This window comes from Schistocerca americana, chromosome 6 (assembly GCF_021461395.2).
Source record: "Schistocerca americana isolate TAMUIC-IGC-003095 chromosome 6, iqSchAmer2.1, whole genome shotgun sequence".
In the NCBI taxonomy this organism is placed as follows: Eukaryota; Metazoa; Arthropoda; class Insecta; order Orthoptera; family Acrididae; genus Schistocerca; species Schistocerca americana.
The window spans coordinates 189,011,530-189,027,533 of record NC_060124.1 but is presented as its reverse complement, the minus strand read 5'-3'; the positions used below and the strand labels follow the sequence as shown (position 1 = coordinate 189,027,533).

Below are 16,004 nucleotides of genomic sequence, written 5' to 3'. Positions count from 1 at the left end.
AAAATTTACACAAATTATACAGAAGTCTATAATAAAACCATGGATTACACAAGGAATAAATATTTCCTGTAAGACAAAAAGGAAAATGTATCTGTCGACCAAGAACAGCTCCAATGCTGATGATTTAGCTAAATACAAGGAACACTGTAAAATATTAAAAACAGTAATTCAGACATCTAAACAAATGCACTACGAGAAGAAGATAGTAATGTCAGGGAACAAAATAAAAACAATATGGTATATAGTGAAAGAGGAGACTGGTAGAACCAGAAAGGAACAGGAGCAAATAGCATTAAGGGTAGAAGACACATTAGTAACTGATGGGCATAGTGTGGCAAATCTATTTAACAAGTACTTTATATCCGTTACTGATAGAATGGGATTGTGAGGATCAGTAAATAATGCCCTTGAATTTCTGAAACTAGCTGTTACAAATAGCTTCAGGTACATGAATATGTCACTCACTTCACCAAAAGAAATAACTTCCATAATAAAATCTTTAAAAACAAAACATTTTAGTGGTTACGATGAAATATCAACAAAGTTAATTACGGCATGTTCTTGTGAGTTTAGTACAATTCTAGGTTACTTGTGTAGCCAGTCAATTATAACTGGGACATTTCCTGACTGGCTAAAATATGCAGACGTTAAGCCTCTATTCAAGAAAGGGGATAAAGAGATACCATCAAACTACAGACCGATTTCACTTTTGCCAGCATTCTCAAAAATTTTAGAAAAAGTAATGCACAGGCAGCTTCTCAACCATCTGACCACAAATAATATATTATCAAGAACACAGTTTGGATTTCTGAAGGTTTCTGATATCGAAAAGGCTATTTACACCTACAGTGAAAATGTACATAATTCATTAAATAACAAATTACAAGCAGCTTGTATTTTCTGTGATTTGTCAAAGCCATTTGATTGTGTGAACCACAATATCCTTTTAAATAAATTAGAATTCTATGGTATCACGGGCAGTGCTGCAAAACGGTTCAAGTCATACCTTGCTAACAGGAAACAAAGGGTGTCAGTGCAAGGGACTAGTGAATTAAGCAATCAGTCATCATCAGAACGGGAAGAAATTACATGTGGTGTCCCACCAGGATCCATCTTAGGGCCACTGCTTTTTCTTGTGTGCATTAATGATCTCTCATCAGTTACACTGCCAAAAGCAGAATTCGTTTTGTTTGCAGATGACACAAGTATTGCAATAAATAGTGTGTCAAGGGTAGTTCTAGAAAGATCAGCTAATGATATTTTCATGGATATTAATAAATGGTTTAAAGCTAACTCAATGACATTGAACTTTGAAAAGACTCGCTATATGCAATTCAGAACCTGTAAGAGGTTTCCACCCAGCGTATGCATAAAGTATGAAGAAGAGCAGATAGAAGAGGTTAACAGTCTTAAATTCCTGGGATTACAACTTGATAATAAATTCAGTTGGGAGGAGCACACCACAGAACTGCAGAAACGCCTTAACATATCTGTATTTGCAATTTGAGTGTTAACTGACATAGGTGACATAAAAATGAAAAAGCTTGCATACTTTGCCTACTTTCATTCCATAATGTCATACGGTATAATATTTTGGGGTAACTCTTCAAGTCAAACAAAAGTTTTCAGAGTCCAAAAGAATGTAATACGTATTATTTGTGGAGTAAATTCACGGATGTCCTGTAGAAACCTCTTCAAAGAACTAGGTATACTAATTACTGCCCCTCTGTATATTTACTCCTTAATGAAATTTGTGTTAAATAATATATCTCTTTTTCCAACAAACAGCTCAGTTCATACATACAATACCAGGAACAAAAATGATCTGCACAAGGACTTAAAACCACTTACTTTAGTTCAAAAAGGGATCCACTACTCAGGAATACTCATCTTCAATAATTTGCTAGCAAACATAAAAAATTTAGTTACAAATAAAGATCAGTTTAAAAGGAGCCTGAAAGACTTACTAGTGGCCAACTCCTTCTAATCCATTGACGAATTTTTAATAGAAACAAATGATGTATTGTATATATTTGTACTATTAGTATTGTACTTTGAGCTTTAAAAAAAATATTGACATGTTCCACATCCACGAGGATCTCCTCAGCACTGGTCTATGGAACAAAAAACTAATCTTATCTAATTTAATCTAATACAGTCCCCTAACCTTCTGAGTTGCTAAAGCCAAAGCCCAATGCATGATTAAGGAGAGCAAGAACAGGTCTCTAGTCTCCATTAACCATTCCATCTGTTCTATGAAAGTACGGGAAGCCATCAGGAAAACGCAATCAGTAACCTGGTAAACGCAATCATTAACCAACAGCAACAGTGCTGGCACGGGGGTGTCACCAAACAACTTCCGGAGACATTGCTCAGGTGCTGGCAGAGAATTGTGCAAGCCAGAATCCAGCATTTTGTCACTAACGTGCGACTGTAGAGAGGGGAGAATTGGAATTTAGATCCAACAATTCCAAGACTTACAGGTACAACTACCATTTCTCCATGTGGGAGCTGAAATGAGCCCTGGCCCCTGTCTCAGACTTGTGATGTTGCACCCAGTCACTACCAGATCTAGTACACCATTCTTAGACATTTTCCTGCAGCATCAAAAGAAATCCTCCTTGAATGCTTTAATCTCATGCGGCATACAAGTAACATACCAATCTCATGAAGAGAGGCAACTTTGGTACATCCTCTCAAAACTGTAAAAGGCAACACGTGTCCCAGTACTTATCAGAGTACCGTCTTCGAGTTGTGTAGGAAAGACCCTGGAGCAAATGGTTAACCATCATCTGGTCAGGTTGTTAGAGGCCAGGCAAGTCTTTAGCCACTCTTGGTATGGATTCCAAAGATTTTGGTCCATTGTCAACAATTTAACTTTACTAGAGACAGTGATTCAGTAGGCTTTCCTATTGAAAAATCAGTGTGTTGGCGTATTCTTCAATGTCAGTAATGCATATGATATCATTTGGAGACTATGTATTATGCATCAAAGGGGCTTTCATGACCATCTCCCCAACTTCATACAGTCTTTCCTGTCTCAGCAGCTTTTTAGGACCTGACTTGGTGACTCACAATTGATTTGAGCAGGAGTACCATGCCAGTCAGGGCAGGGTTTTAAGTGTTACCCTCTTTGCCATAGCCATAAACAGTATCACATCTACAGTATGGAGTCCTGTACAGTGCTCCTTCTTTGTGACGATTTCGCTGTTTTGTGTTCCTCCTCCAGTGTTGTAACAGCAAGCTGTCAGTTGCAACTTACAGTGCAGAGGTTAGAGTGTGCTGTAAAGACAGGTTTTCAGTTTCCTGCAGATAAGTATGTGTGTATTCATTTTAATTGTTCTCAGCGTGTTTTTAATTTACCAGTATTTACGGTGAGTGGCACCATTCTACATTTTAGAGACTCAATGAGATTTCTGAGCCTCATTTTTGTTTCATAATTGTTGAGGCATCAAGGGATCACAAATTTAGCATTGGAGGGCAGTGTGGAGGGTAAAAATTGTAGAGGGAGACCAAGGGATGAATACACTAAGCAGATTCAGAAGGATGTAGGTTGCAGTAGGTACTGGGAGATGAAGAAGCTTGCACAGGATAGAGTAGCATGGAGAGCTGCATCAAACCAGTCTCAGGACTGAAGACCACAACAACAACAACATCAACAATTGTCGTTGTTGCCACACCTGAGAGGTCTGAAAGCCAGAACCCTGAAGGCACTAAATATCTTAAAGTGTCTTATTCACAGGTCTTGGGGAGGGGTCAGGGCATGTCTGCTCCAGTTTTATAGGCGTTTCATGTGTTCTCAGCTGGACTGTGGGTGCACAGTATGTGGATTGATGAGCGCTTCTTATTTGAAGATCATTAACACTTTCACCCTGAGGCGATTTGGCTGGCCACAGGTGCGTACAGGACCAGTCCCATACCCAGTCTCTGTGCTGAGGCTGGGGAACTTCCACTCACCATCCAGCAGCAGCTGCTCATGATGTGTCAAGCACGTAATCTCCTTGCAGTGCTGAATTCAATTTCATACCATACTGTAGCTTGTCTGCCTCTGGAATAACTTTTCTCCAGCTGTCCATGAGTGACAATGCTGTTTTGGATTCTCATGTAGCGTGTACTGGAGTCACTTGTTGTGGAGTGACTACAACCCCAAATCCATGGTTTTAACCATCTGCTAACCATCTGCTCCCCCCTCATGAACCATGGACCTTGCTGTTGGTGGAGAGGCTTGCGTGCCTCAGTGATACAGATAGCCGTACCGTAGGTGCAACCACAATGGAGGGGTATCTGTTGAGAGGCCAGACAAATGTGTGGTTCCTGAAGAGGGCAGCAGCCTTTTCAGTAGTTGCAGGGGCAACAGTCTGGATGATTGACTGATCTGGCCTTGTGACACTAACCAAAATGGCCTCTCAGTGCTGGTACAGCGAACGGCTGAAAGCAAGGGGAAACTACAGCTGTAATTTTTCCTCAGGGCATGCAGCTTTACTGTATGGTTAAATGATGATGGCGTCCTCTTGGGTAAAATATTCCGGAGGTAAAATAGTCCCTCATTTGGATCTCCAGGTGGGGACTATTCAGGAGGATGTTCTTATCAGCAGAAAGAAAACTGCCGTTCTACGGATCGGAGTGTGGAATGTCAGATCCCTTAATCAAGCAGGAAGGTTACAAAATTTAAAAAGGGATATGGATAGACTAAAGTTACATATAGTGGGAATTAGTGAAGTTTGGTGGCAGGAGGACCAAAACTTCTGGTCAGGTGAATACAGGGCTATAAATACAAAATCAAATAGGGGTAATGCAGGAGTAGGTATAATAGTGAATAAAAAAATAGGAGTGTGGGTAAGCTACTACAAACAGCATTGTGAACCCATTATTGTGGCCAAGATAGACATTAAGCCCATGCCTACCACAGTAGTACAAGTTTATATTCCAACTAGCTCCACAGATGACGAAGAGATTGATGAAATGTATGATGACGTAAAAGAAATTATCCAGATAGTGAAGGGACATGAAAATTTAATTAACATGGGTGACTGGAATTCGGTAGTAGGAAAAGGAAGAGAAGGAAACGTAGTAGGTGAATATGGAATGAGGGTAAGAAATGAAAGAGGAAGCCGCCTGGCAGAATTTTGCACAGAGCATAACTTAATGATAGCTAACACTTGGTTCAAGAATCATAAAAGAAGGTTGTATACATGAAAGAGGCCTGGAGATACTCGAAGGTTTCAGATAGATTATATAAGACAGAGATTTACAAGCCAGGTTTTAAATTGTAAGACATTTCCAGGGGCAGATGTGGACTCTGACCACAATCTATTGGTTATGAACTGTAGATTAAAACTGAAGAAACTGCTAAAAGGTGGGAATTTAAGGAGATGGGATCTGGATAAACTGACAGAACCAGAGGTTGTAGACAGTTTCAGGGAGAGCATTAGGGAATGATTGAGAGGAATGGGGGAAAGAAATGCTATAGAAGAAGAATGGGTAGCTTTGAGGGATGGAATAGTGAAGGCAGCAGAGGATCAAGTAGGTAAAAAGATGAGGGCTAGTAGAAAGGCTTGGGTAACAGAAGACATATTGAATTTAATTGATGAAAGGAGAAAATATCAAAATTCAGTAAATGAAGCAGACAAAAAGGAATACAAATGTCTCAAAAATGAGATCGACAGGAAGTGCAAAATGGCTAAGCAGGGATGGCTAAAGCACAAATGTAAGGATGTAGAGGTGTACATCACTAGGGTTAAGATAGATACTGCCTACAGAAATATTAAAGAGAGCTTTGGAGAAAAGAGAACCACTTGCATTAATGTCAAGAGCTCAGATGGAAACCCAGTTCTAAGTACAGAAGAGAAAGCAGAAAGGTGGAAGGAGTATATAGAGGGTCTGTACAAGGGTGATGGACTTGAGGACAATACTATGAAAATGGAAGAGTATGTAGATGAAGTTGAAATGGGAGATATGATACTGCATGAAGAGTTTGATAGAGCACTGAAATACCTAAGCCAAAACACGGCCACGGGGGTAGACGACATTTCATTAGAACTACTGATAGCCTTGGGAGAGCCAGCCCTGACTGAACTCTGCCATCTGGTGAGCAAGATGTATGAGACTGGCAAAATACCCTCAGACTACAAGAAGAATATAATAATTCCAATCCCAAAGAAAGCACGTGTTGACAGATGTGAAGATTACCGAACTCTCAGTTTAATAAGCCATGGCTGCAAAATACTAACACGAATTCTTTACAGACGAATGGAAAAACTGGTAGAAGCCAACCTTGGGGAAGATCAGTTTGAATTCCATAGAAAAGTTGGAACACATGAGGCAATAATGACCCTACAACTTATCTTAGAAAATAGATTAAGGAAATGCAAACCTATGTTTCTAGCATTTGTAGACTTAGAAAAAACTTTTGACAGTGTTGACTGGAATACCCTCTTTCAAATTCTGAAGATGGCAGGGGTAAAATACACAGAGCGAATGGCTATTTACAATTTGCATGGAAACCAAATGGCAGTTATAAGAGTCGAGGGGCATGAAAGGGAAGCAGTGGTTGGGAAGGGAGGGAGACAGGGTTGTAGCCTCTCCCCGATGTTATTCAATCTGTGTATTGAGCAAGCAGTAAAGGAAACAAAAGAAAAATATGGAGTATGAATTAAAATCCATGGGGAAGAAATAAAAACTTTGAAGTTCACTGTTGACATTGTAATTCTGTCAGAGAAAGCAAAGGATCTGGAAGAGCAGCTGAATGGAATGGACAGTGTCTTGAAAGGAGGATATAAGATGAACATCAACAAATGCAAAATGAGGATAATGGAATGCAGTTGAATTAAATTGGGTGATGCTGAGGGTATTAGATTAGGAAATGAGATGCTTAAAGTAGTAAATGAGTTTTGCTATTTGGGAAGCAAAATAACTGATGATGGTCAAAGTATAGAGGATATAGAATGTAGACTGGCAATGGCAAGGAAAGCGTTTCTGAAGAAGAGAAATTTGTTAACATCGAGTATAGATTTAAATGTCAGGAAGTCGTTTCTGAAAGTATTTGTATGGAGTGTGGCCTTGTATGGAAGTGAAACCTGGACGATAAATAAATTGGACAAGAAGGGAATGTGGTGCTACAGAAGAATGCTGAAGATTAGATGGGTAGATCACATAACTAATGAGGAGGTATTGAATGGAATTGGGGAGAAGAGGAGTTTGTGGCACAACTTGACTAAGAGAAGGGATCGGTTGGTAGGACATGTTCTGAGGGATCAAGGGGTCACCACTTTAGTATTGGAGGGCAGCTTGGAGAGTAAAAATCGTAGAGGGAGACCGAGAGATGAATACACTAAGCCGATTCAGAAGGATGTAGGTTGAAATAGTTACTGGGAGATGAAGAAGCTTGCACAGGATAGAGTAGCATGGAGAGCTGCATCAAACCAGTCTCTGGACCGAAGACCACAACAACAACAACAACAACAACCACCATCTGCTACCCTGGTTACTGCTGAGGTCCAGCATAATTTTAGATTTAGTGCAGTAGAGGAGATATTACACTCCTGCTTCTGTATTTAATGCGATATTTTCTGACATTTTATCCGAGCACCAAAACTATGTAGTTGTTTTTACTGATGGATCAAAACTGAGGAACTGTGTTGTTTGCTCTGTTGTTTTCTTGGATCATGGCCTCTAGGTCCCACTGCCTTAAGCCATTACTATATTTGATGCAGAATTATATGCGATATTGCGTGCACTGTGTCATGGATCTGGGAGATGTGTTATTTTCTACCGGATTTGTCGATACCAAATCTAATGATGGAGGTTGTAAATGTTTTCTTATATTTTTGTCAGAATATTTTTTTGTGAATTGTAATTTTCCTTATTTTATGCTAATTTGCTTATATGTTTGAGAGTGACAGCATATTGATTAATATTAGTAGATGTGACGAAGAATATCAAAGAGATTGGTTACAAGTGGAGCTTGTGTGTTGTGTGAAACGTCTTTGATGCTGGAGTCGTCTTTGACTGTAGTCAGTCAGCAGTGAACTCTCGGTGTGTGTGAGAGTGGAACAATGTGCAGGTCGCTGTTGTAATAATTTGCTAGTGAACAGGAAAAATGAATTATGGTACTACTTTTTTTTATATAAACATCAAGAAGGAACCACATTCGAAGAAATGGCATTTGAAGCACCAAAAATGAGGCAAACACATTGAACTAGGTAATTTCTGCAGCCGATGATACTGCATTCTACTTTCACTAGATGACTGAAGCCAACACAAAAAGTCAACTATCATCTTACAAACATTTAACGGAAAACGTACCATCACAAAAACTGGAGCAGATGATATGATCTTCCAATGCTAAACTTCTTGTCTGTTCACATTCTCTAAGTACGCTCCATGTGCTGAAACTTTTGTACCCAGCAGATAATGTAGTCCAGACTGTCCAGGATGCCCTGCTCCAACTGCAACGACTGGGGAAGGAGGTGTTTTTACGCTATATACTAGGGCAGGTAACAAAAGGGCAGGTCTAGCAGCCAAGGAGGCATGTCTTGATCCTCAGGTATTTCATTGTGGTATCCCTCTGCATGCCACCACCTTGTTGTTGAGCTCAAGATTCTTGCATCAGTGGGAATACGAGTGGCTGGAAGTGACTGATTATAAGCTCCGTGTAGTAAAGCCCACACCACGGCTGTGGTGAATTTCCTTCCATCCACGTACACAGGATGAGGTTTTCTTCACTTGACTTTGCATAGGCCACAGCCATATGATGCATGGCTTCTTGATCTGGCAAGAGGACCATCCAGTATGTGGCACTTGAGGTGTATAGATCATTGTGTGACGTCTTTTATTGGACTGCATTTTATTTTCTGACCGGTGGGCCTTGGCTGATTTTCTGACCAATCTGCAATATATTTTAGGTGATGATCAGACGAATATGGTTAGAGTATTAAAGTTTTTTGAACTGTCAAATTTTTTTATCAAGATTTTAGAGAGGTGGTTTTAATATGTTTTCAGGGTGACTGGCTTGTCCACATTTTATGTAAGTGATCAGCCACTGACATTTTCCTGTGCCTTCCTTTTTGCTCCCTTCTTGTTTTACTTATGTTTTAGTCTCCTTTATTGCATCTTTTATTCTTTCCTGTTGTCTTAGTGGGTATGATCACATTTTAAAATATTTTTCCACATTTGTTTCTTTTAATGCATGTAAGGGTGCTGATAACCCTGCTGCTGAGTGTCCATAAGCACTAAACATTCACACACACTTTTCAACAGCTATTAGATACTGTATTGTAGTTCTGACTTCAGATAGGTTGAGTGTTAGTCTTTTTTATATAAGTCCCAGTCTGTTTTCCTATGATTTCTGTTGGTCATGGTCTGTTTAGGACCTATTTCAACCAAGAACTTGATATACACCTAGTCAGATAAGGATGGTTCCACCACCACAGGATGCTGTTTGATATAACTATCTATTAAGATGATTCCAAAAGTTATGTCAGTTACTTCACCTCTTCTTCTATTCCTGAAGGAAGGTTTGCTACCCCTGTTCAGGATCTCCAGGTCACTCTAGAGTAAATATTCGAGAAGGTACTCAATTCTGCTTTTGGTGTCACTACTCCCCACAGCAAGTTGTGTGCATTGGCACCACAACCAACCAACAGCTGTTCATTTAGCTGTGAACAGCTGTCTACCAGTCTCCTCATGTCCTGGGAAGGAGGAACACTGTCCTCATAGGGAATATAAGCCAAGGCCAGTACAATTTCCCTCTTGATACCTTCCTTTTGCAGCATCCTTATAGTCACTAAGTCCCTGACACAAATGTCAACCATCAGCATGAATGAAATTACATTGTTGACATAAATGCATGTTCTGTAGTTCTTTAGATTTCTAGCATAAATCAAATTTTCCTAGATAAGTGTAATGTCCACCACCTGTCCTCTCAGAAGGCAACTCAGGACAGCAGTGGCCTCCTTGCTGCACTGCAGGTCCATCTGCAACACTTGTAGCCACCAACTTGCAGCCATGACCATTCCTAATGGCTTTGATTATCCTGCTGGTAACCTATGAGAGCCCTAAGCACAGTTTCAGGTCCTGTTCTTTCATGGCTCTCAGGTATTCTTCACTGACTTTTACCTCAAGGATTAGGCCATCCAGTATAACCTTTCGGTTAGTTGCACTCTAGTCCTCTATTGAGACCTTCTGGTCCTGCACTCATACTTTCATGAACATAGTCATTGTGTAAGTATCCTTAAGAAGTTTCGGTACCAAAACTGATATCTTAGTGGTCTTTAAGAGTTCAGGAGCTGTCTTGACCAGCAGCTTCACCTCCTCCCATGATGATATTTTGGTCAACATCTCCTTAAGCCAATTCACTGTTCTTGGCCCCCCCTCCCCCCCCCCCCCCCCCCAAAAAAGAAATTGAACACTCTTGTCCAGATACCAGATACATCATCCTGAATTTGGGACCTGAATGTGCAACCCTCCCCCTCCCTTTGACCCTCTCAAAGAGAGCCATCTGAACAAGTTCCACCTGATGTGAGGTGATGTTGACCAGCAGTTAGCCCTGTTTTGTAACCGCCATTCTGAAAACTGAGAGTGCAGCACTATAGGCCTCTTTTCCTATTTCTTGCCTTTACTTTTCTGAATTCATTTGCTCGGAGAAGTGGGAGTATTATACTCAATCCTTGTTCCCTGTCTTGGAAGTAGAAGGAGTCTGTTTAGTCCCTTCACTCTGAGACAGTCTTTTTTTGGAGGTTTTAGGTTTGAGACCCTTAATCCATTCCATTTATGTTTCGGAAGCCATTCATTTCCTTCCTTTCCCTTTTGTTCTCTGAGAAGTTTTCTTCTCTGAGTCACAACCAAGGCTTTGATCTTGACCCTGTCCAATTTCTCAGTGACAATTTCCACTTCTCGAACTGGTCTAGTGCCCAATCCTGTTGTGGAAGAACTTCCATCAGTTCCAGTCCCGATGCTTTGGTGTTTTAGGTCTCACCAAGCTCTCAGTTTTTGTTTGGTTTTGTTCTGTGTTTTCCATTTTGGCCCCATGTGAATTGGGAATATATTCAGTCCACACCATGGGGACCCACAAGGTGCAAGGCTAATGGAGGATGACCAGTATCCCTGAGGTTCCATTCATGACACATCTTCCCATGTACCATGCACCCCTCAGCATGGATTGCATTACACTTTTGAATGGGTACCTGGGGAAGGTCTGTGGGAATTGATGTGGGAGGGATTGGGTGTTCTGGCATGCACTATGTATGATTCATCTGCTGACACCTCTCCAGCATGGGAGACCCTGCCAGTAGCTGTGCTACAGCCGACATAGCCCACAGCTTCATGCGAACATGCAAGTCTCCCTGCCTGCATGGTCACTACTTTGAAAAGTTGATTTCCATTGGAGAGGGAGCTATTACTTAAACATGGTATTTTAAAATAGAAAAGCAACAGCCTTTCTTAAATATTGTCTCTTAAAATAGCATATTTGTATAATTTTTCACACAGTGTTTTAATCTGGTGAGATGACTGTATTTTCTTGTAGTTCTGCTTTATGGAATACTGCATGCATCATCATCATTGACAAACTTCCTTTGTTTCTAACAAATCACGAAGTTGGATTTCAGTCTAATTCAATAAATGCAGCTGTCATACAATCAAACCATTAATGTTAAAGGATAATATTGTCAGAATACAGTTTTCTACATATAATTTTGTTTTTTAAATATCTTCAGATGTATTATTATTGACTTTGAAAGCAGCCATACTATGACTTGTTATGTAACAATGTGCAATAAACCACTCTTAATTTAATTTAATACTTCTTTTAAAGGGAACAAAGCATGCAGTATACCCCAGTTCTATCTGGGGTCCAACTTGTGAAGACATAGATAAAGTAGTAAACTTAATTTTGCTGCCAGAGCTGAGCATTGGTGACTGGCTGGTATTTGAGAATATGGGTGCTTACAATTTACAAGTGGCATCTCCCTTTAGTGGCTTTCCCACCCCAAAAGTGCACACAGTGATTGATGAACATGGCTGGTGAGTGAAATTTTTCATTAAAAATTAGTTATAGGGTCTAATGTGTTTATGAACATGAAACTTTTTAAAACAGTTTCAGTTATTTGTCAGTCAAGTTATTTTATTCATTGTTTAATTTAATCTAATCAGATATGGAAAATATTTATTCTCTACTTGATTCCCATATTATGACATTTGTTTCTTTACTTCTGACTCCAGGAGGCTGCTTAAAAATAAGGATCTGATGAAAGAAACTCATTTTGTCATTGGAAACTCCCCACCAAACTTGCCTCTAGGGACTGGCAGGGACACCATTGATGAAAAGTCTGTCTTCTCAACATAAGACTCCAATATATTTTCAGGTTTTGTATATTAACCTACTGAGGTGGGACATTACATATACAAGATTTTTGAAATTATTATTAGACAGAACATGACAGCTGCAATATAAATTGTATTTTTGTGCTTCATGAATGACAGATAAACATTTGTTGTGCTCATCTTCTGTGCAAAGATACGCTAATAGCTACATCAACAGCCATATGTTACTTGGTCTTTACGTTAATGTCTCATTTTGACAAACTCCAATGTATACATAACCTTTCTTGGTGGTATAGATGCAACACTTTGTTATGTATAGCATTTCTGTATGTATCTGTATGGATCTGATGTAAGTGTCTAGTATTGTTACAGCAGAATCTTACCTTTTTCTGTGCAGGTTATTTTTAAATGCCACAAAGAACACTGCAGTCTTAGGCACAACGTGACATGTATGGTGTCACACAAGACTGGATTCATAATGTGATTTTCATGTATATTTTTTGAGTATATGTTTTGTCAGACTGTTAGGGCATGGTTTGTTAAATAACATTGTGCACTGTATAATATTACTTGATGCATTAAGCTTAATAAAGCAACTGAGCTATAAATCTCCATATATGTCATGTTCACAAACATTTTGGTCATTTGAGATTTACAGTTCATTCAAAAATACCTTTTTAAAAATGCTAAATGTGATTACATACTAGTTATTATTTGAACTGCATGCATTTCTTCAAGGATATTAACTGTCTGCGGCATGTGAATGGAGTGCAGTTCAAAATCTCCTGCAATAGCATAATGAGATGGAGGGTTTCAAATGATCCTTTGTTCAGTGCAATGAAATTTTCTGTGCATTTTTCAGTGTGGAAAATTGAAAACATCTGTATATTAACTACTTTATCACTGTTAAATGTTTAAATACTTAATTCTTGGGAAGAACTCTGTGTAGCTGCTCTGAAACATCGTTAGGGTGGTCCTCATTAGTTAGTGTCATAGAGATGACTTCTCTGTTTTTTGTGTCTGTTAAAATGCAAATAATCCTTCTATGTTTGTAGCTAAATTCATATATCCATAGTGACTCTAACATTTAGGGATATTAAATTCGAACCTGGCTTCCTTAAGTTTTATTCCTTTTTATTTTCTTTGTCTTGGATTACTATACTTTTTCACCCATAACAGGCATTTATTTTCATAAAATTTTCACTGTTTAATAGTTAATTACATAGATAAAGATGTAAATAAATTTTGTGATTCAGAAATAGTGATACATAACTGCAAAGCTCTGTGGATACGTTCTGAGTATTTTGGTATAAGGGAACCATGGTCTTTGGCAGCTTGTTACAGCTATTGCATTGCATTTGATGCCTTGCCCCAGTTAGCTTTGTATCATTATTACACTAAAAATACAGCACAATGGTGCAGATGTTGGTGGTACTCACTGTGTGTTGTGTTTTCATTCCTATATGGTAAATGCTTTTGACAACAGTAATGTCCTCTTCAACCTATTAGTCTCAAGCTGGCATTCAGTACAGTTCAGGTCTGCCAAAAATGTTGTTTCTGTACAGTGTTAATTTTGGGTTAACAATGATACACAGCAGTATTATGGATAAGTTTACTGATGAAAACTTGGCAGAAAAGAACCTAGTGTATGGATTCAGTGAAAGCAATGGAAGAGCTGCACACCAACACAATGCTGAGCTGTGCCTAGACTGACGGCAACTACATCACAGTGCTTTTGCATCTTGCAGTTGTTGGACTACAGTGTGCTTTGTTTTTTGCATCTTTATTGATTGCATGTTATAGACCATTTCACTGTTGCAAAGGTATTTTAACAGAAACAAGGATCATTGCAGTAACACCAACACACACACACACACACACACACACACACACACACACACACACACACACACAGGGAGAGGCTGCAGGTGCGTGGTGCGTGGGACAGAGATTAGAGACATGATGGACACTATCCCCAATGAGTTCATGCAGCACATGATGACAATGTTGTAGAGGAGTGAACTGGGAGGGGGGCAGAACAGAGGATAAGGTGACTATGGGGAAGAGGATGTGAGTGCAGTATGGGTCAAATTGGAGTTATGGGGCATGTTGGAGGCAGGTGTGATGCAGGGGGTTATTGGAGATTGAGGCCAGGAGGATGATAGGAATGAAGGAAGTTTTGCAAGCAAAACTCCCATCTACAAAGTTCAGAAAAGCTTCTTCTAAGGGTAAGGACCCAGATGATACAGGATGTGAAGTGATCATTGGAACTGAGCAAGTCATGCTCTGCTGCATGTTCTGGCAGTGTTATTGGCCACAATTTTGTTGTGGCCATTTGTTTGTGAGGACAGTTCATTAGTGGTCACATCTAGGGTCAAGTACATGATCTGATTTCAAGCATCTGCTTTGACCAAAGACATTCTGTTTGACGTCATGAGCTTACATTACTAAGGATACAACTGAAAATTATTAAATTTTATCTTCAGTTGTCTTAGTATTTAGTGTAATCTATGATATTTGTGAACTATGCTGCTTATTCCAAATATGCCATAATGTATGACAGTATGGTAGGGGTGGAACCCAAGAGCACAGCTTAAATTATTGATAAGTAAACTACCAGTGATTATATTTTTATTCTTTTCTGTCAAATATTTGGCTATTTCTTTCTGTATTTGGCACTATTTCTGAGAGTAAGTTTAGTCAGAAACTCAAGAGAACAATTTAAATTATTGAATGTAAAACAATAATTGATTACAAAGATCATGTTGTTTCTTACAGTTATTTCAATTTTTTGTAATGTGACAAGCTTGTTGAGGCTGACGTTAGCCAGAAACCTAAGTGTATAGCTCAAGTGATCTTGAGTGAAATGAGTAGTGATGTTATTTATCATTCTGTGACATCATGGAGATGCTGTGTATATGAAATGATTGTTCTTAGAGGTTTGTGTAGCCATTGCTGGTGTCTCATGCAGTGGAAGTTTGTTTTTGCTTTGTGATTTGTAGTAAAAGTTAAATTGAATGGGATAGAGCTGTAATAGGGCTTAATGAGTGACACTTTATGAACTGTTCAGTACTGCATAAGACAGCTTTCTGGTATACCATCCAATTTGCATTACACAGAACACAATTTGTAATTTTGCCTCAAGATTTATGATCAGGTGATAGCGCATACATTATGTATATGATGTAGTATAGCTAATTAGCTTACCACCTATGAGATGAAGGTATTTAGCCAGCATCTGTAATTATGAGTAATGCATTCAGAATGAGATTTTCACTCTGCAGCGGAGTGTGTGCTGATATGAAACTTCTTGGCAGATTAAAACTGTGTGCCGGACCGAGACTCGAACTCGGGACCTTTGCCTTTTGCGGGCAAGTGCTCTACCAACTGAGCTACCCAAGCACGACTCACACCCTGTTCTCACAGCTTTACTTCTGCCAGTACCTCGTCTCCTACCTTCCAAACTTTACAGAAGCTCTCCTGTGGACCCTGCAGAACTAGCACTCCTGAAAGAAAGGATATTGTGGAGACATGGCTTAGCCACAGCCTGGGGGATGTTTCCAGAATGAGATTTTCACTCTGCAGCAGAGTGTGCGCTGATATGAAACTTCCTGGCAGATTAAACCTGTGTGCCGGACCGAGACTCGAACTTGGGACCTTTGCCTTTCGCGGGCAAGTGTTCT

At 39.5% G+C, this 16,004-nt stretch overlaps 1 protein-coding gene and 1 non-coding gene across 2 annotated transcripts in view; one reads left to right on the top strand and one right to left on the bottom strand.

Moving 5' to 3' along the window:
* LOC124619510 (ornithine decarboxylase 1-like) overlaps positions 1-12,429 on the top strand; it is a 206,702-nt gene extending 194,273 nt beyond the window's left edge. Inside the window, exons 9-10 of the mRNA XM_047145956.1 lie at positions 11,822-12,021; positions 12,220-12,429. Coding sequence (XP_047001912.1) covers positions 11,822-12,021; positions 12,220-12,343 — 324 coding nt within the window. The 3' untranslated portion in view covers positions 12,344-12,429. The remainder of the gene's footprint in view (positions 1-11,821; positions 12,022-12,219) is intronic.
* A 3,220-nt stretch (positions 12,430-15,649) lies between these two features.
* Trnal-caa lies at positions 15,650-15,724 on the bottom strand. Its single transcript has one exon. It is a non-coding gene; the product is annotated as a tRNA-Leu (tRNA).
* Between the last annotated feature and the right edge of the window lie 280 nt (positions 15,725-16,004).